Here is a 21,615-nt window from a genome sequence, read left to right on the forward strand (position 1 = left end):
CACCAGTTTAAATGTAAATCTCATCCAAAAACACCATCACAGAAACATCAAGAACAATGTTTGGCCAGATGCCTAGGCACTGTGGCCCAGCCAAGATGACACATAGCATTAACCTTCACAAACACCAAGAGAGGTGGTTAATGCCACTGAAGAGCAGAGTCAGAGCTGGCAGAGAATTGACCTCTGGACTAGCCACATGGAGGTTGTTGGTGACCAGAGTGGATTCACTGTAGTGGATAAGTCAAGATTAGCTGGTGGGGGTTGAAGAAAGAAGGAGAGAGGAGGGACAGAAGTGTGGGCAGAAGCTCTCTTGTGGAGGGAAAGCATGGCATGAGGCAGTAGCTCGAGGAAAAAGTGAGGGTTGTAGGTGGGCTGCCTAGTTTGCTTTTTCTAATGGAGATGCTAGAGCAGTGTATTTTTCAGATTGTAGGTTTTGATCCTTCACTGGGTCAATTCAGTGAGTGATAACCAGCACTTAAAAAAAAAAAAAAAGAAGAACAGAAAAGAAGCAATAGAACCCATCATACGTAATAAGAGTAAGCATTTTTTCATGAAACTTTTGTGTCCTGACTTCTAACACCATAGATTAGTTTTGTCTGTACTAAACTATATGTGACTGGAATCACAATGCTATGTACTCTTCTGTGTCTGGATTCTTTCACTCAACATTATGTCCATGAGATTCATCCATGTTGTTCCTTGTCGTTGCAGCCCATTCATTCCCATTACTGTGCAGTGTTCGGGGTGAATGTATCAATTGATTTATCTATTCTGCTGTTGATGCCCTTGAAGAGTATGCAGTCTTGGCAATGGTGCAATAAACAAAAGCAATAATGGACAGCAGGTGCTTTTTCAGTGTTGTTATCTGAGTCACCAGGCCCTACCCACCTGGGGGTAAAGAGTCGCCATGATACGTGCAGGACACAGAATAGGGATGATTTGGATGAGAGGAGTTGAGGACATGACCAGAAAGGTAGATGCTTTCCCAAGTTCTCATAGCTCCTTGGGATTACCTTTATCCTACCGTTACCGTGCATTACAGAAAATATCTGTTCATTGTCTGCCTCCCCACTAGGTGGTGGAGGAGACTAAGTCTTAGTCATGGCCAAATCCCCATCCCTGTGCCAAGCCTGAGACTGGCACACAGTGGGCACTGGGGAAATGCTTGTTGAACAGGACTAGGTTTGGGTCAGTCCCAAACCGTCATTGCCAGGCTAAAGAGTTTGGACTCAGTACTCAAAGGCAGTGGGACCCATTGAAGGTTTTTGAGCATGAGGAAGTTATAATCTATAGAGTGTTTTAGAAAAATTAATCTGAGCAGCAGCAGCGGGGAGGAAGGTGTTTTGGAGAGAGGGAAACTTCAGGTGGGGCAGGGGAGGGGGCCTGGTTATAGAAAGGACAGTTAAGAAGCTCTTGCAGAAATGAATAATGACCTGAATTAGGGTCGTGGAGGAGGGAACAGAAAAGAATAACTTGGGCCACATTTCTCTTTTCAAAATATGGAATATGATCTCATTTTTATAAAACCATACATTATTTGTACGTCTTATAATATATGCAAAGAATAATATAAATCACTAGGCTTGACACTAGTCAGCCAAAGAGGCTTCTAGGGAAGTGGTGTTGTGTGTGTGTGTGTGTGTGTGTGTGTGTGTGTGTGTGTGTGTGTCTGTGTCTGTCTGTCTGTCTGTGTGTGTTTTAATAAAACCATGAATTATTTTCCATCCTTACTAAAAACCCTGTGAAGTAGGATGTTGTTAGCTCCACTTTATAGATGGAGAAACTGAAGGTCAGAGTTTGAATCACTTGCTCAAGGTCACACAACCAGTATTCTTCCCACTCCAGCAGGCCTTCCCCAGAGACACTCTGAAGGAATGATCAAGGCGCCTTCATGATTAAATGGATGGGGGAGGGGACGAGGGTACAAAGAGAAGAAGGGATTAAAAATGCCTAGGACACTTTGAGCCTGACCAAGTGAAAAATAATCAGCAAGTCAGGAGGGAGTGCCAGGTTACTGTGGGAAGGTTTAAGCCAAAGGAATGAATACATAATGATGGAATTTGGTGCATCAGATCAGGGCTTAGAGGAAAGTCCATAAGTGCACTCCTTGTTAGCTGGCCTTGCCACTGAGCACCTGAAGCCCCGTAGCAAGTGGACATTTTAAAGAGAAAAAAATTTCAATCTCACACTTCTAGGCAAATGGTGTAGTCCTCTGAGTGCTTGGGTCCTTCTGCATCAGCAGCTTGTACTTTCTGTGGCTCTGTGTGGCCCGACTGATTGACCAGGCTTAAAAGGCCTGCTGATGAATTTGAAATCTCAGACTTCCAGCCTCTATAGGTCATCAGCAAAGACCAAAAGGCCTGGCATGAACGTGAGGTTATTATTCACCTAAGAAGTCTTTATAAAGCACAAGAACGCAAGCCCAGCGGGAGGGAATGGCTGCCCAGCTTCCTAGGCACACCGTGTCCTCAGGCATCCATCCAGCGTGCTTCGTAATGACATCTGCAGCAGGCAGGAGGCAAAGGAGAATGCCTCGTAAACCTGTGTGGGAGAAGCACTTTGAATACAATTTAATTTTAAAGTTCTAGAGCTCCAGAACTTGAAATGCTTGTGACATTTCAAGTTGAGGTTGTTTCTCTCCCTACCCTTCACTGGGACCACCTCCGGGGAGGGAGATGACACAAAGGGAAAAAAGTTGTTGGGTCACTAAGTGTATTTAGTCAGGGTTCTCTAGAGAAACAGAACCAATAGGATAGGTATAGGTGTATAGAATGAGACTTAACGATGAGAGATTGGCTCACATGATTATGGAGGCCAAGAAGTCCCACGATCTGCTGTCTGCACGCTGGAGGCTCAGGAAAGCCAGAGATGTAGTTCCAGTCCAAACCCAAAGGCCTGAGAAGGGGAGGAGTGGGGAGGGGCAATGGTATAATTCTTAGTCCAAGTCCAAAGGCCGAGAACCAGGAATTCAGGTGTTCAGGGGCAGCAGAAGATGGATGTCCCAGCTCAAGCAGAAAGCAAATTCACTCTTTCTCTGCTTTTTTGTTCTATTTAGGCCCTCAATGGATTTGATAATATCCACCAGCATTGGTGAAGGCAATCTTTTTTACTCAGTCTACTGATTCAAATGCTAATCTCTTTCAGAAACACCTAGAAGTAATGTTTTACCAGCTATCTGGGCATCCCTTAGCCCAGTCACGTTGACGCAAAATTAACCATCACACTAGGTAAGGTGTAGTTTTGGAAAACTGGCACTGAAGATGCCGTATGTTCAGGTCCCATGTATGTTTCCAGTTAAATATATCATGAAAAAAAAAAAAAGCCAGCATATGGGCAAAGGATCTAAAGAATTCACAGAAGGAAATTCAAATTGTATGTAACTATATTACAGGCTCACCATGTTGCACAACTGCAGGGGGCAGCACTCCCACTGAATTCTATTCACAGAGATGCACATTGTAATGGTCTGTAAGAGAGGATGCTCATCAGCCTCTCCAAAAATGAGAGAAGTGCTAATTAAAACGATAAGGTAATGTTTTTCATTTATTGAATTGGCATAGCTCAAAGAGTTGCTAAGATCCTATGTTGGTGGGAGTGTAATTTGGTACCACCTCTATGGAGGGTGTAGTGAATACTATGGATTGGCTCTCTCAACCTGGGTCATTTCACCCTCTTCTAGTTGGTGATGTAGGAAAGCTGACTCCTACAGTCCCCAGACTCCCCTGCCCTTAGGGTTCCACCTGCCATGAATGAGAATTCCTGTTGCTCCACATCCTGTCAGCATTTGGTGTTATCAGCATTCTGGATTTTGGCCATTCTAATAGGTGTGTAGTGGTATTTCATTGTTGTTTTAACTTGCATTTCCCTCATGACGTGATGTGGAGCATCTTTTCATATGCTTATTTTCTGTCTGTATATCTTCTCACATCTTTTGCACATTTCTTAATTGGATTATTTGTTCTCTTGTTGTTGAATTTTAAGAGTTCTGTGTATATTTTGGATAACAGTCCTCTGTCAGATAAGTCTTTTGCAATACAGTCTGTGACTTGTCTTTTCATTTTCTTGAAGGCGTCTTTCACAGAGCAGAAGTTTTTAATTTTAATGAAGTCCAGCTAATCAGTTCTTTCTTTCATGGATCATGCTTTTGGTATTGTATCTAAAAAGTCATTGCCAAAACCAAGGTCATCTAGATTTTCTCATATGTTATCTTCTACTAGTTTATAGTTTTGCATTTTACCTTAAGGTCTGTGATCCATTTTGAGTTACATTTTGTGCAGAGTGTAAGGTCTGTGTCTATATTCTTTTTTTTTTTTTTTTATGTGGATGTTCAGTTGTTCTAGCATCATTTGTTGAAAAGACTGTTGCTTTCTCCATTGTATTGCTTTTGCTTTTTTGTCAAAGGTTGGTTGACTATATTTATGTGGGTGTATTTCTGGGCTGTCTATTCTATTCTGTTGATCTATTTGTCTATGCTTTTGCTAATACCACACTGTCTTGATTACTGTAGGTTAATGTTAAGTCTTCAAGCTGGGTAGTGTCAGTCCTCCAACTTTGTTCTTCTCCTTCAATATTGTGTTGGCCATTCTTGGTCTTTCGCGTCTACATATAAACTTTAGAGTTAGTTTGTTAGTATTCACAAAATAACTTGCTGGGACTTTGATTAGGGTTGCATTGAATCTATAGATCAAGTTGGGAAGAACTGACACCTTGACAATATTGAGTCTTCCTATCCATGAACATGGAATTTCTCTCCATTTATTTACTTCTTTGATTTCTTTCATCAGAATTTTGTAGCTTTCCTCTTTTAGACCTTGTACGTATTTTGTTAGATTCATACCTAAGTATTTCACTTTGGAGGGTGCTAATGTAAATGGTTTTGTGTTTTTAATTTCAAATTCCACTTGTTCATTGCTGATATATAGGTAAGTGATTGACTTTAAAAAAAATAATAACCTTGTGCCCTGCAACCTTGCTATAATCACGTATTATTTCCAGAATTTTTTTTCCTTGATTCTTTCTGATTTTCTACATAGATGATAATGTCAGCTGTAAACAAAGACAGTTTTATTTCTTCCTTCCCAATCTGTATCCTTTTTATTTCCTTTTTTTGGTCTAATTGCATTATTTAGGACTTCCAGTATGATGTTGAAAAGCAGTGGTAAGAGGGGACATTTACCTTGTTCCTGATCTTAGTGGGAAAACCTCAAGTTTCTTACCATGAAGCATGATGTTAACTTCAGATGATTTGTAGATATTACTTACTCAGTTGAAAAAGTTCCCCACTATTCCTAGTTTACAGAGAATTTTTCTCATGAATGGGTGTTGAATTTTGTCAAATGCTTTTTCTGCATCTATTGATATTATCATATGATTTTTCTTCTTTAACCTGTTGATGTGATAGATTACATTAATTACTTTTTGAATGTTGAACCAGCCTTGTATACCTGGGATAAATCCCAATTGGTCATGATGTATAATTTTTATACGTTATTGGATTCAATTTGCTAATGTTTTGTTGAGGATTTTTGCGTCTGTGTTCATAAGAGACGTTGTTCTGGACTTTTCTTGTAATGTCTTTGATTTTGGTATTAGATTAATGCTGGCCTCATAGAATGAGTTAGGAAGTAGTCTCTCTGCTTCTATCTTCTGAAAGAGATTATAGTGAATTGGTATTTTTTCCTTAAATGTCTGGTAGAATCCACTGGTGAATACATCTGGGTCTGATGCTTTCTGTTTTGAAAGGTTATTAATCATTTACTCAATTTCTTTAATTGATATGGTCCTATTCAGATTGCTCACTTCTTCTTGTGTGAGTTTTGACAGATTGTATCTTTCAGGGAATTGTTCCATTTCATCTAGGTTATCATATTTGTGGGCACAGAGTTGGTTCATAGTATTCCTTGATTATTTTTAATGTCCCAGGGATCTGTAGTGATGTCCCCTCTTTCATTTCTAATATTAGAAATTTGTATCCTCTCTTTTTTTTCTTAGTCTAGCTAAAAGTTTATTGATTTTACTGATCTTTTCAAAGAACCAGCTTTTAGTTTTGTTGACTTTCTTTATTGATTTCCAGTTTTCAATTTCATTGATTTCTGCCCTAATTTTTATTATTTCTTTTCCTCTCCTGATTTTGGATTTAACTTTCTCTTAGGGACTTCCCTGGCAGTCCAGTGGTTAAGACCCTGCGCTTCCACTGCAGGGGGCACGGGTTCGACCCCTGGTCGGGGAACTAAGAGCTCGCATGCCGTGTGGCACAGCAAAAACAAAACAAAACAAAACAGTAATTTTCTCTTATTTTTCTGGTTTCCTATGGTAAAAGCTTAGATGATTGAATTTAAATCTTTTTTTCTAACATATGATTCAGTGCTATAAGTTTCCCTTTAAGCCGAATTTTGCTGCATCCCACAAATTTTGATGAGTTGTGTTTTCATTTTCATTTAGTTCAAAATGTTTTAAAATTTATCTTGAATTTTGACCTGTGTGTTATTGAGAAGTGTGTTGTTTTATCTCCAAGTACTTGGGGATTTTCCAGCTGTCTCTCTATTATTGATTTCTTGTTAAATTCCATGGAGTCTGAAAGCAGACATTGTGTGATTTCTATCCTTTTAATTTTAGTAAGATGTGTTTAATGGCCCAGAATGTGGTTTGTCTTGGTGAATGTTTCATATGAGCTTGAGAAGAATATATATTCTGCTGTTGTTGGATGAAGTAGTCTATAGATATATATCATATTGATGGTGATTGTTGGTGTTGCTGAGTTTAACTATGTCCTTACTGATTTTCTGCCTGCTGGGCCTACTTCTGATAGAGGAATGTTGAAGTCTCCAGCTATAATAGTAGATTCATCTATTTCTCTTTACATTTCTATCAGTTTTTGCCTCACATATTTTGATGCTCTGTTGTTAGGATCTATATGGTAAGGGTTGTTATATCTTCTTGGAGAATTGATCCCTTTATCATTATGCAATGCCCCTCTTTATCTCTGATAACTTTCCTTGCTCCGAAGTCCAAAATCAGTATAGCTACCCCTGCTTTCTTTTGATTAGTGTTAGTATGGTATATCTTTCTCCATCCATTTACTTTTTTTAAAATTAATTAATTTTTATTTTTGGCTGCGTTGTGTCTTCGTTGCTGCGCACAGCCTTTCTCTAGTTGCAGCGAGCTGGGGCTACTCTTCATTGCGGTGCTCGGGCTTCTCATTGCGGTGGCTTCTTGTTGCAGAGCACGGGCTCTAGGTGCGCAGGCTTCAGTAGTTGTGGCATGCAGGTTCAATAGTTGTGGCTCGTGAGCTCTAGAGCGCAGGCTCAGTAGTTGTGGTGCACGGGCTTAGTTGCCCCGTGGCATGTGGGATCTTCCCAGACCAGGGATCGAAACCGTGTCCCCTGCATTGGCAGACGGATTCCTAACCACTGTGCCACCAGGGAAGTCCCTCAAACTATGTTTTTGCCTTTTAGTTTGAGACTTTATATATATATGGACATGATGTATTGGGTAGAAGGAACTCCTGTAAATAGGCTATGAGGTGGTAGGGTGTGGGGTTTGGAGAAGCATTCTGTCCCTAGTCCCATGATTAGGTCTTAGTCTTTTCATGAGCCAGTACATCTGGACTGTGAACTTCAAGTGCTTCTCAGTTGTTCCCCCCTTAGTTGGGGACATGACGGCTGGGGTGGACTGGAGTTGGGCATTTCCCTTCTCCCACGTGGAAAGCTGGAACTGGCTGGAGTTGTATATTTATTTTTTAATCATAATACTTTCTAAAAATAAAATAACCCTCAACACCCCTCCCCCCCACCCCAAATTTGGAGAGTCCTTTCCTCTTTTCTTATTTTCCTCTCTCTCTCACTGTCTCCTCCATGAGAATCAGCTCAGGGGCTTTGGCAGGATTGTGGTTGGACTGACCTCAATTTCTCTCTCCAGAAGTTTCTGTGAAATGTGAGGAAAAGGCCTCAGCAAATCCCCCAGCACTGGTTTGTGAGAGGAGAGCGTATTAGTCAGGCTTTCTCAGGCATCAAGGCAGAATCCTGCATGCCCAGATGACAGTGTGGGAGCAGTGAGGGTTTATTGCCGGGATGGATGGGGAGGTGTGGAAGAGCCAGAAACTGCTCCCCAGGCCAGGGTATCCCGCAGGCAGCACGGAGCACTGAGCCCCGGCAACACCGGGGACATCTGGGCGCAGCTGCCCTGCCTTCTTCTCTGGTGTCTGTGCTTCCTCAGGGAGCAGTGAGGCTGCTCCTCTTCTCCTCAGTCACATCAGTTCTGAGAGGATCTCAACCCACTGCCTGAGCTGCCGTGTTGTCTCATGACCCCACCATGACCACTCAGGCCATGACTGACTGAACCGGGAATGGACAGCAGATCCAGGGGGACACCAGCTGGGTCAAGCCAATCACATTCCCTGTCCTGGAAATTTAGGACCTGGAGATAAAGTCATTTAGATGACAACGTAACATGCATGAAAGGAAAGGCTGTGGAGTGTCGGAGCTTCGGAGGCCATGGCCGGTGAGGTGAGGGAGAGGGAAGGGGTGGCCAGAGGAGAGGCAGACATGAGAGAGCCTGGTAGCCCTGGGGGCACAACTTTGGTTCTTGACTTTCTGGTTCTGGTTCCTTATAGCCAGCCTTGTCATCTTCTCTCATCGGACTCCCCGGAGTAAACCTCTCTTTATTTGAGCTGACTTTGACTCTGATTTCATCAGACTGTACCATCCTCTTCCCCTCCTTATGGCAGACATCTACAGACACTGGGTCACTCCTCTTTCTGTGAAGGTTTTTAACTTCTGGATCACTGTCCTTCTGTCCAACACCAAGAATAATAATTTTTTAATCATTCCAGTATTAACAATGAAGATGACCCTTGGAAACATCATGCTAAGTGAAAAAAGCCAGTCACAGAGGACAGCATATTATAAAATTCCAGTGATATAAAATGTCCAGAGACAAATCCATAGATACTGTAAGTAGAGTAGTGGCTGCCTAGGGCTGGGGAATGTGGGGAGATAGGAATTGATGGTAAAGTGGTATGGGTTTCTTTGGGGAGTAGTAAAAATGTTTGAAAATTGATTTAGTGATGGATTGGCCCAACTCTGTAAATATGCTAAAAACCATTGAATTGTACACTTTCAATGGATGAATTATATGATATGTGAAGTATATCTCAGTAAAGCTGTTTTTTAAAACTGCTCAGTTCCCTGATCTTTTTTCCCCCAATAAACTTTTCCTCTACCTCACCTCAGCCACTCACTCCCATGGCCATAGCCTTGACCTTATCATTCCAATAGTTTCAGCCCCTCCATAGTCTCAATTTCAAGCATCCTGCTTACTAATTGCCACCTCCAACTCCAGCCCGCTCTTCTACTATTCCAACTCCAGCAATTCTTTGACCCTTTTGGAACCTGCCATCCATTTATCCCACCACCTTTCCACTGTCTCTTACCCTTATCATTTCTCACTTCCCTCTTTGTGTGGCTTAAATTCCATGGTCCAGCATTACTGTCATTCTTTTATGTATATACTCAACTTCTTTGCCCCTCTGCTGTATTCACTTGGAAAAAAAAATTGTTAAATCCAACTCTTCGACCCTGCACCTGCACCCACGCAGCTGAATAGGGCTGAGGAAAACTCAAAAACTTCTTATTTCAAATGCCTGACCATTAACTTCAGATGGACCCCCCCCGGGTTCGCTTGGCAATCTTCCTGTATTTCTTAGACCATTCACCATCCCACTCTCCTAGAAGGTTATTTCACACCTTTTTCCTTTCTCGTCTTCTTTTTTTTAATATAAATTTATTTATTTTATTTGTTTTGGCTGCATCGGGTCTTTGTTGCTACATGCGGGCTTTCTCTAGTTGCGGCGAGCATGGGCTACTCTTCATTGCGGTGCCCGGGCTTCTCATTGCAGTGGCTTCTCATTGCGGAGCACAGGCTCTGCACGCATGGGCTTCAGTAGTTGTGGCTCGTGGGCTCTAGAGCGCAGGCTCAGCAGTTGTGGCGCGTGGGCTTAGTTGCTCCGTGACATGTGGGATCTTACCGGACCAGGGCTCGAACCCATGTCTCCTGCATTGGCAGGCGGATTCTTAACCACTGTGCCACCAGGGAAGCCCCTTTCCTTTCTCTTCTAATTTACAACACTTCCTCTGCCCCCTGTGTTCACTTTCAGCTGATGACTTCATTAGAAGAGAACTTCCACAAGCTCCCACACCCTCACGCACCTACTTTCCAGCATCTATGCCCCTGTGCCCTGCCTTCATTCCTGTAACAATGACTGTTCTGTCTGTGCTCCTTTTTGAAGGCCAACCCCTTACTTAACGCTAGATCCCAGCCCTTCTTTCCCTCTCAGGCCGTTGTGTTCATAATCCTTCCCCTAACTTGCTCCTGCATCATCAGTCTGCTCCACCCACTGAATTTTCCCAGAAACCTTCAGTCTTGCTGTAATGTGTCAGTGTTAAAAAAAATTAAAACCTATCTTGGGGATGGATAGATAGATAGATGGACATATATGTGATAAAGCAAGTATAGGAAAATGTTAGCAGAAGAATCCAGGTGGTGGGTCTATGTGTTCAATGTATAAAATTCTTTTAACTTTTTAGTGTGTTTGATATTTTTCATTAATAAAATGTTGGGAAAAAATTCCTATCTTGACCCTACATCTCCCTCTTGCTTTTATCTCATTTCTCTGCTCCCTTTCCCAGCAGAACTCCTGAAAAGCTTGTCTGAACATGTGTCCCATCTTTTCTTTTACCAACTGCAATCAGGCTTTTGCCCCAGCAGTTCACCAGAATGTCTCTTATAAAGCTCACCAGTGATTTCCACTGTAGGAAATGGAGTGGTCGTTTATCAGTCCTAATCTTGCTCAGTCTATCAGCTGCAGAATTTGACTCCATTAAGTTACTCCTTGCTCCTTACAAAACTTTCTTTCCTTAATTCCAGAATGGCACTCTCTCCTCCATTTTCTCTTATCTCCTTAGTTGACTTTGTTGGTCTCTCATCTGTCCAGCCTCTTAAGGTTGAAATGCATCAGGACTTAGTTCTTAAAACATTTTCTCTATCTACAATCCCTCTCTTGTTTATCTCCTGCAGTTTCATGGATCCAATTACTATAGGATTATTCCCAAATTTATACTATCCCTAGACTGAACCCATCTCCTCTATTCCAGACTCATTTATCCAACTGCCTGCTTGACATCTCCACCCAGATGTCTAAGAGGTATCTCAGACTTAATGTGCCCACAAACTAATTCCTCATTGTAGTAGTTGTTATAATAATAGTCCCAGTGAATCACACCTCCCTTGTGTCCGTGCCTGTTTGCAGTGTGAGCATTAGTTTCTTCACACACACTCCCCACCCCTGAACCTGGGCTGGCCTTGTATCTTGGCTTTGATCAGTAGAAAGTATGATGGAGTATGAATTCCAGAACCTAAGCCATAAGGGGCTTTGCAGCTTTTGCTCTCCCATTCTGGAACACTGAGGCCACCATGGCAAAGACGTCCAGTCTAGCCTCACTAAAAATGAGAGCCCCTGTGGAGAGCCAAGTGAGGCACCCCAGCCAGCAGCTGGTCCTGGCTCCAGCCATGTAGAGGAGGCCATCTTGGACCTTCCAGCCCCAAACGGACTATCAGATAACTCAACCACTTGACTGATCCCAGGCAAGATCACCAGTAGAACTGCCAGATTGCCAACCCATGTAGTCAAGAGAAATCATAAATTGTTGTTAAACTAAGTTTGCGCTTTTTTTTTTTTTCTGCAATAGATAACTGAAACACTGCTCTTGCCACTATACCTTCTCCTTCACAGCCTTCATCTCTGTAAATGTCACCTCCATTCTTCCAATTGCTCACACCAAAAAACTTGGAGTTCCTTGATTCCTCCCTTTTTCTCATCTAATCCTTCAGCAAATGATATATCATTACCTTCAAAATGTATCCAGACGCCTATACTTACCACCTCCATTGCTACCACACTGCGCCAAACTGCATCATCTCTTGCCTGGATTACTGCAGGGGCCTCCACCTTGGTCTCTCTGCTTCCATCCTGGCTCCCCTCCACTGTGTTCTCCAGCCAGCAGTGAGCGATCCTTTTAGAGTTTAAGTCAAATCCCATCACTCCTCTGCTCAAAGGACTCCAGGGACTTCACATTTCACTCAGAGTAAAAGTTAAAATCTTTACTGTGGCCTCAAGACCCCACATGATTTGGCCTTCTTCTCTCTCCCCCTTGTTCACCCTGTTTCAGCCACTGTAGCCTCTTTTCTGTCCCTTAAATAAACTAATTGGCTTCCTATCTCAAGCCCTTTGCACTTACTCTCCCTTCTGTGTAAATGGTCTTCCCCAGAGACTCACATAACTCACTTCACGTGTCTGCTCAGATGTCACTTTATTGAAGAAGCCTTCCCTGGTCATATAGAGCCCACTACTCCATCCCAACCCAAACCCCAAGCTCCATCAATTTCTAGCTCTCTTACCCTGTTTTGGACTCCTCCACAGCAGTCAACACCACCTGACATATTACATTTTTCTTTGTTTGTTTTTTATCTGTTTTCTCCCATTAGAATATAAACTCCATGAGGACAGGGACTTCATCTGGTTATTCACTCCAGGATCTCCGGTGCCTATTACCTATCAAAAAGAACGTATTCGATATAGTTTTGCTGAATGAATGAAAGCAGAAGTGTATTGTATTAGTTTTCTATTGCTGCTGTAACAAACTACTACAAACTTGGTGACTTAGAACAAATTTATTATCTTATAGTTCAGGAGATCAGAAGTCCAAAAGAAACCATGTCTCGCCTGGCTAAAATCAAGGTGTTGGCAGGACTGCATTCTTGCCAGCGAAGCTGTCAGGGAGAACTCGTCTCCTTACTTTGTCCAGCTTCTAGAGGCTGCCCACATTCTTTGCATGATGACTTCCTTCCATCCTCAAAGCCAGCAATGATTGATTGAGTCTTCCTCACAGGGCATCATTCTGATGGCTTCCATCATCACATCTCCTTCTCCATCTCAGGCCCTCCCTCTTTCGTGAATAAAGACCGTTGTGATTACATTGGGCTGACCCAGATAATCTAGGATAATCTTACCTTCTTAATATCCTTAATTTAATCACATCTGCAAAGTCCCGTTTGCCTTGAAAAGTAACATAGTGACAGGTTCCAGGGATTAGGATGTAAACATCTTTGGAGGGGTGATTATCTTGCCTACCACAGGTATTTACCAAGAAACTAATGAAGCTTCAATTCAAGCCCACTAACACAAGCCCCTCCTGAGACCCAGGAAAGGGCCCTAGTGATGTGTTCACATGGTCATATGTTTTTTTGAAAATTTACAAAAGTAAGATATTTTAACTGTAATTGGTTAAGTTTTCTGTTTCTTTCCACTCTGACTTCCCCTCTGTTGTACTGTTGCTCCTGTTGGGTGGCATTGGCATAGACCTGGGCATCTGGGGGATATAGTCACTAAGAGGAAGTTGAGTTGGGTTTAGTGAGATATGTTTATGTGGTTTGTAGTATCTTCCATGTATAGTTAAGTTAGTGTTAGCCTTCCTGGTACAGTAGTGGTTTCCAGAAATACTACAGCTGCCCAATGTTGTAATGTAAGGTTGCAAGGCCAGAGGTCCTATTGCGATATGAGCAGATCCTATGGCATCTGGAAGTATGTGGTGGTAGAGAAAACAAGATTTCAAATGTAGAGAAGCAGAAGCTAGTCTGTGGGAAATTCTTCCATTCATCAGACGTATAAAATGGTAAGCAGACAATTTTAGTTCTCATCACTGTGTAGCCAAAGCAGAAGTACTTTCCTGTCAAGAATATACTGAGTAATGCAATATGTAGTAGATCATTTGGAAAGATGTTCACAGTCATTCTTCCCGTCACTGCACAAATGCCTTTTGCAGTGTGACGTTGTTGCTCTTTCCCTCAAGATGTGGAGTCTGTCCCCATCTCTTGGCTGGAGCTGGCCTTGTGACTTGCTCTGACTAATAGAATGTGGCAGAAATGATGTGGGAGTTTCAAGCCTAGACCTCAAGAGGCCTTGCAGCTTCTGCTCTCAGCCTTTACTGTATAAAGAAGCTCTCCCATTGCTGTATAAAGAAGCCCAAACGAGCTTTCCTGAGGATAAGAGGCCTCATGGAGAGAAGAACCCAACCAAGAGCCAACACCAACCGCCAGACATCTGAGTGAGGCCATCTCAGTCCATCCAGCCTCAGTCCAGCCAGAAGATGACTATCGCTGCATGACTGATCCCTAGCAGAAGAACCATCCACCTGATCCTGGTCTATATTGCTGACCCACAGAAACACAAGTGAATAAAATATTTGTTGTTTTAAGAACTGGATTTTGGGGCAGTTTGTTACACAATAATAATTAACTGATGCACAGCATATACATACAAATACACCATACATTTCTCTTTTTTATGAGGATCTGGTGAAATAAAATTTATCAGAGTTTCTGTGTTTAAATCTCTTGCTGTTTGACATAATAGACAGACATTGATGAAAATAACCTAAAATTTATAACGTGCATATGAGGACATCAGTGTTCAACTGGTTAATGAGTATCATCAATTCAAAGATTAGTCACTAAGCATGGGCTGCAGCAGGTCAGTGGCCAGGGCAGCCTCCATGGCTATCTACAGATTTTCTTCAGGACAAATGATGTGAGGGTTGGTACATTAGTGGGGGAAGACAGAAATGGAAATAAATACTATGAAGACAGCAAGAAGTGTTTTGGCTGTCAGCAGTGGGTTATATATACTACTGAAATGAATGGCAAAAACACATTCTGGGATGTGGATGGAAGCATGGTGCCCCCTGAATGGTATCGTTGACTTCACTGTATGAGTGATGATCCTCCAACAACAAAACCACCTATTGCTTGTACATTCATTTGGACAAACCATAAATTCAACATGAGTGGCACTCCACAACAATATATACCTTATTCCACCGCTAGAAAGAAGATTCAGGAGTGGGTCCCACCTTCAATATCTTACAAGTAAAGACAATGAAAAACAATTTAAACATGTAAAATATGGGGCTTTTTGTGTAATTGCAGCGTTACTGCTTACTGTTAACTTGATTAAAATTGTTTGATTGAAAAAAAAAAAAAAAAGATTAGTCACTGCACAAGAAAATGCAAAGTGCCCTGAAATTATTCAGCTTACATATGAAAGAAATCTGATAGGCATTTTCCCAAATTTGACAATCTAAAATTTTACTCATTTTAAAAAATTAATTAATTAATTAATTAATTTTTGGCTGTGTTGGGTCTTCGTTGCTGTGCGTGGGTCTTCTCTAGTTGTGGTGAGCAGGGGCTACTCTTCCGTTGCGGTGTGCAGGCGTCTCATTGCGGTGGCTTGTCTTGTTGCGGAGCACAGGCTCTAGGCGCGTGGGCTTCAGTAGTTGTGGCACGCGAGCTCAGTAGTTGTGGCTCGCGGGCTCTAGAGCACAGGCTCAGTAGCTGTGGCGCATGGGCTTAGTTGCTCCACGGCATGTGGAATCTTCCCGGACCAGGGCTTGAACCCCTGTCGCCTGCATTGGCAGGCGGATTCTTAACCACTGCGCCACCAGGGAAGCTCTAAAATTTTACTCATTTTTTAATTATAAAAATACATTAAAAAATGTTAATGTATGTAAAAGAATAAAACTTCACTCATCAAAAATGAGAAAGAAACTCAACAGGGAGTATTATAAAATCATTGTCATATGAAGAGATGACTGAAGAGTTTGCAGCCAAAAAATGCATGAAAAAAGGTATCAGAGAAAGGTGTCGACACCATCAATTAATAAAAATAATATTTTCTGAATGTTTGTGATGTTTGTGGTATTTACCACTTTTTTAAAATTTGTGGTTTGTAGTGATTTATTTTCTTATTCTAAATAAATACTAATTTAGGTATCTAATTTTTTTACTTGAAGTTTTGTGAGGTTTTTTTTTTTCCTTAAGGGGACCTCCCCAGTTGTACCTTGTTCAGCCCCCTGAAACGTGGATCTGCCTGTGAATGAATGAATGAGCCCAAGTTCTAGTCCACAGAAATTTATGCAGAAAGAACCCCAGGGCCTCTTCCTCAGAAGGAGGCTCTGGATGTGATGGTCTTACTCACTCTTGTGTACCTGGCATGTCCACAGGAGAGGCAGATGATGAACACAAATGTGAGGCTTTTCGAATGTCAATGTTAACCCAAAGTGCAGCTTGAAAGGACCTTTCGGACACTACCTCCATGTAAGAGATTAGTTGGCCTGAGATTTTGGGGCAGGGAGCAAAGAACCAGAGTGTCCCCAAGACCTATTTGCATCAGGAGAGAGAAGTGGAGGAAAGGGAGCAACTTGGGATGGGCTGAGCCAACCATGCAGCTTGGTTAAATATCTATTGAGCATCTGCTACATGCCAGGCACTGTTCCATACTCTGGAACGAAACACTCAAAAATCTCTGCCCTCCTTGTGCTGACATGGCGGGTGTGGGGACGGCAGTGTAGGAGGAAGGAAGAACAATAAACACTTTAAAAAATGTGTATAGGGGACATCCCTGATGGCACAGTGGTTAAGACCCCATGCTCCCAATGCAGGGGGCCCAGGTTTGATCCCTGGCCAGGGAACTAGATCCCGCATGCTGCAACTAAGAGTTCGCATACCACAACTAAGGAACCTATGTGCCGCAACTAAGGAGCCCGCCTGCCACAACTAAGACACAGTGCAATGAAATAAATAAATTTTAAAAATAAAAATAAATAAAAAGGTATATATATTACGTTAGAAAGTGGGAAGTGCAAAGGTAAAAAATAAAGCAGGGTGAGGGAGTTGGAAAGTAGTGTGTGATGGGGGTGCAGCTTTCAATAGGGAATTAGGGAAGGCCTCAGTGGAAGTTGAGCTAAGATTTGAAGGACATGAGGGAGGGAGCCCTGTGGCTATCTGAGGGAGAAATGTGATCTGTGACAGGCAGAGGGAGCAACGTGGCCAAAGGTCCTGTGGCAGGAGTATACTTGGCAAGCTTGAGGAACAGTTTCAAGGCCTGGCTGCTAAAAGGAATGAATGAGGTGGAAGTAGGAGAAGACATCTGAGAGGTAATGGGGGTCAGAGCTCATGGAGCCTTGTAATCATTTGCAGGGACTGAGGAGGATGGACACCATAGGCGGGTTTTGAGCAGAGGAGCAGTGATGTCATCTGGCTGCTGTGGAGAGAACAGATTGGGGACAAAGGCAGAAGCAGGGAGCCAGTGGAGACCATTGCCATAATCCAGGGTGAAAAGGGGTCAGATTCTAGATATATTTTGAAGGTAGAACCAACAGGATTTGCTGGATTGATATGTGAGAGAAATAAAAGAGGGGAGAAGGACCACCTCAAAGTTTATGGCCTGAGCACCTGCACCGAATTGCCGTTACTGAGATGGGGAGGATTGCAGCAGGAGCAGAACGAAGCCTAACTCTGGAATCGCTAGGATGAGCTACAAGGGCCAGAGGGGGTTCTACCTCAAAGGTAACTGGGCCTCTGGTGTGCCAGGGTCTGACTTAATCCACGGTGCAGTTAACAGCCCCAGAACGCAGAACAGGTGATCCCTGCTTGGGAAACCATTTCCACCTCTTTCACATACTTGTAGTTGGTAAGTGAACCCACTGCCAGCACATTTTTCAGCTGTTTATTAAAATGGGTTGTTCTTGAGCATTTTCAGTTGTAAAAGGTTCAATTGGACATGGACAAAGATTGCCTTAAAATAAGTAATGCCACATAAAAAATGAAGCATGAGAATTGAAAACATATGTCCACCTAAAAACGTCTCTCTATATATCCATAGCAGTATTAGTCACAATAGCCAAAAAGTATCCATCAACTGATGAATGGATAAACAAAATGTGATGTATCCATACAATGGAGTATTACTTGAAAATAAAAAGAAATGAAGTACTGGCATATGCTATAACATGGATATACCTTGAAAACATTATTCAAAGTGAAAGAAACCAGTTACTAAAGACCACATATTATATAATTCCATTTATATGAAATATCCAGGATAGGCAAAACTGTAGAGACAGAGGCAGATTGGTGGTTGCCTGGTAGTGGGGAGTTTGGGAGAAAATGAGGAATAACTACTGATGTGTTCAGAGCTTCTTTTTGGGGGTGATGAAAATGTTCTAAAATTGATTATGGTGATTATTCAAGTCTGAGACTATACAAAAAATATTGAATTGTGCACTTCATTAATTTATTTTTAAACCTTTTATTTTATTTTATTGGCTGTGCCTCATGGCTTGCGGGATCCTAGTTCCTGGACCAGGGATCGAACCCGGGCCCTGGCAGTGAAAGTGCAGAGTCCCAACCACTGGACCACCAGGGAATTTCCTGAATTGTGCACTTAAAATTGGGGAATTGTATGGTAGATGAATTACATCTCAAAGCTGTTATTTTTTAAAAGCTTTTTTGAAAATGCCCACGCTAATTTCCCTAAGGGAGCTGTTACTGCAGAACACCTCATGTGAGCAAGTGTCACGGCCTGACATTGAGACCAATCAGACCACAAATGACTCCAGCCAATCACACTTGGCAATGCTCAGTCACGCGCTGGTCACAGGGAACTGTCGGTACTTAATACTGATCATGGGAGTTTGGGCTGACAAAGCTAATTAATTACCCATAGCATGTACAGCAGTGGTTAAGGGCACAGGCTCTGCAGTGGGACAAACTGATTTTGAACCTCCGCTCTGTCTTATGACATTGGCAAGTTAGCCTCTCTCAGCCTCAGTGTCCTCATCTGTAAATAAGAGATGATAATATCTACCCCATAGGGAGGTTAAGGGGATTAAATGCAATACTTTTGTAGAACAATTAGTACGGTGCCTAGAACTAAGTAAAGGATCAGTAAATGGTAGCTGGAATTATTGTTAATAATGTGTAAAGAGCACTGAGCACAGGGCCTGGCATATAAAAAGCGCTCAAAACACAGAATGGTTTTTTTTTTAATTACCTTTTTTTATTTTATTTATTTATTTTGGCTGTGTTGGGTCTTTGTTGCTGTGCGTGGGCTTTCTTTAGTTGTGGCGAGCGGGGGCTACTCTTCGTTGTGGTTCATGGGCTTCTCAGTGCGGTGGCTTCTCTTGTTGTGGAGCATGGGCTCTAGGCGTGCGGGCTTCAGTAGTTGCAGCACGCGGGCTCAGTAGTTGCAGCATGTGGGCCCTAGCGTGCACGGGCTTCAGTAGTTGTGGCGCACGGGCTCAGTAGTTGTGGCTCGCAGGCTCTAGAGCACAGGCTCAGTAGTTGTGGTGCACGGGCTTAGTTGCTCCGTGGCATGTGGGATCTTCCCGGGCCAGGGCTCAAACCCATGTCCCCTGCATTGGCAGGTGGGTTCTTAACCACTGTGCCACCAGGGAAGTCCCAGAATGATTAAAGTCATACTTTTCACAGGAAAAAATGTTTATGAGACAGAATAAACTTTACAGATAAGGACAGAAAATTTGAATTCTGTTGCTTAAGGACAAGAGTAGGTGACTTTGGGAGACTGCTACTTGCCCCGACCTGGCTCCTCTGTAGCAAATACTCACACAGCCTAAAGCACTGATTTTGCCCTTGAGCCTCTTTGCCAGCCCCCACCCCCCGCCCCCCCGAGTCACTAATGAGAAAATCCAAGCTTCCGGAAGCTCCTAGGAGAACATTCAGCTAAGAAACTGGAGTTTTTGTTGAGGACCCCAGACAGGAAATGCCATTGCCCCTCCAAAGCATATTCTAAGACAGGGAACTAGAAAAGGAACTCAAAGCAGAAAATAACTGCAGTTGATTATCCCAGGAATGCAGGGGGCATTTCAACAGCAAAAAATCTATTTATGTAATATACCACACTGTGTGGTTAAAGGAGAAAAATGTGATCATCTCAATACCAGCATGAAAAAATAGGTGATAAGACTCATACTTAATTATGATTAAACATTAGTAAACCAGAACTAAAGGGAAATTCCTGTTCTTGATATATCTCCCCATATGAAACAAAACTTTTTTTTAAAATTTATTTATTGTTTATTTTTGGCTGTGTTGGGTCTTTGTTGCTGCGCACGGGCTTTCTTTAGTTGCGGCGAGTGGGGGCCACTCTTCGTTGCGGTGCGCAGGCTTCTCGTTGTCGTGGCTTCTCTTATTGCAGAGCATGGGCTCTAGGTGAGCAGGCTCAGTAGTTGTGGCGCACGGGCTTAGTTGCTCCGCGGCATGTGGGATCTTCCTGGACCAGGGCTCAAACCTGTGTCCCCTGCGTTGGCAGGCAGATTCTTAACCTCTGTGCCACCAGGGAAGTCCCGAAACAAAACTTAATAGTGAAACAATAGAACTATTCCCAAACCAGGAACAAGGCAAGGATGCTATCATTCTTACTATTTGATATTATAACGGTAGCAACTGATTTTCAACAAAGGTCCCAAGACCACTCAATGGGGAAAGAATAGTCTTTTCCACAAATGGTACTGGGACAGCAGAATATCTAAAAGAATGAAGCTGAACTCTTAGCTCACACCATCTACAGAAACGAAATCAAAATGGATTGAAAACCTAAATGTAAGAGCTAAAACTGTAAAACTTATAGAAGAAAACATAGGTGTAAATCTTCATGACTTTGGATTAGGCAACAATTTCTTAGATATGACACCAAAGGCATGGACAACCAAAGAAAAAAATAGATAAATTGGGCTTCATCAAAATAAAAACTTCTGTGCTTTAAAGGACACTATTGTGAAAATGAAAAGACATCCCATGGAATGGGAGAAAATATTTGAACATCATATATCTGATTAGGGTCTAGAATTTATAAAGAATTCTTACAACTCAACAATAAAAAGACAAATACCCATTTTAAAAATGGACAAAGGATTCAAACGGACTTTTCTCCAAAGAAGACATGCAAATGGACAACAAGCCCATGAAAAGGTGCTCAGCATCACTAGACATTAGGGAAATGCAGATCAAAATCACGAGATACTACTTCACGCCCATTAGGATGGCTATTTTTTAAAAATGGCTAATTTTTTTTTAATAAATTTATTTATTTATGGCTGCGTTGGGTCTTCGTTGCTGTGTGCGGGCTTCTCATCGTGGTGGCTTCTGTTTTTGCGGAGCACGGGCTCTAGGTGCGTGGGCTTCAGTAGCTGTGGCTCAAAGGCTCTATAGAGCGCAGGCTCAGTAGTTGTGGCGCACGGGCTTAGTTGCTCCGCAGCATGTGGGATCTTCCTGGACCAGGGCTCGAACCCAAGTCCCCTACATTGGCAGGCAGATTCCAAACCACTGCACCACCAGGGAAGCCCCCAAAATGGCTAATTTTTTTAAAATGGAAAATAACAAGTGTTGGCAAAGATATGGAGAAATTGGAAATTTCATTCATTGCTGGCAGAAATGTAAAATAGTCCAGCCATTGTGGAAAACATTTTGGCAGTTCATCAAAAAATTAAACATAGAATTACCATATGACCCAGCAGTTCCATTCTGAGGTATATATCTAAGAGAACTGAAAATGTGTTTGTACAAAAACTTGTGCATGAATGTTCATAGCAGCATTATTCATAGTAGCCCAAAAGCAGAAACACAGATGTCCATCGACTGATGAATGGCTAAACAAAATGGTATATTATTCAGCCAAAAAAAGGAATGACGTCCTGATACATGCTA

General features: G+C 42.3%; 2 protein-coding genes and 1 pseudogene across 2 annotated transcripts in view; all 3 read left to right on the plus strand.

Moving 5' to 3' along the window:
• Positions 1-14,266, plus strand: part of ZFP90 (ZFP90 zinc finger protein) — a 63,888-nt gene extending 49,622 nt beyond the window's left edge. Inside the window, exon 5 of the mRNA XM_059904943.1 lies at positions 13,905-14,266. Within this exon, the coding sequence (XP_059760926.1) occupies positions 13,905-13,948 (44 nt within the window). The 3' untranslated portion in view covers positions 13,949-14,266. The remainder of the gene's footprint in view (positions 1-13,904) is intronic.
• Positions 1-21,615, plus strand: part of CDH3 (cadherin 3) — a 106,663-nt gene that overhangs the window by 15,527 nt on the left and 69,521 nt on the right. The gene's annotated exons all lie outside the window — the stretch shown is intronic.
• Positions 14,110-14,983, plus strand: LOC132353860 (NADH dehydrogenase [ubiquinone] 1 alpha subcomplex subunit 12-like; annotated as a pseudogene).

This window comes from Balaenoptera ricei, chromosome 19 (assembly GCF_028023285.1).
Source record: "Balaenoptera ricei isolate mBalRic1 chromosome 19, mBalRic1.hap2, whole genome shotgun sequence".
Lineage (NCBI taxonomy): Eukaryota > Metazoa > Chordata > Mammalia > Artiodactyla > Balaenopteridae > Balaenoptera > Balaenoptera ricei.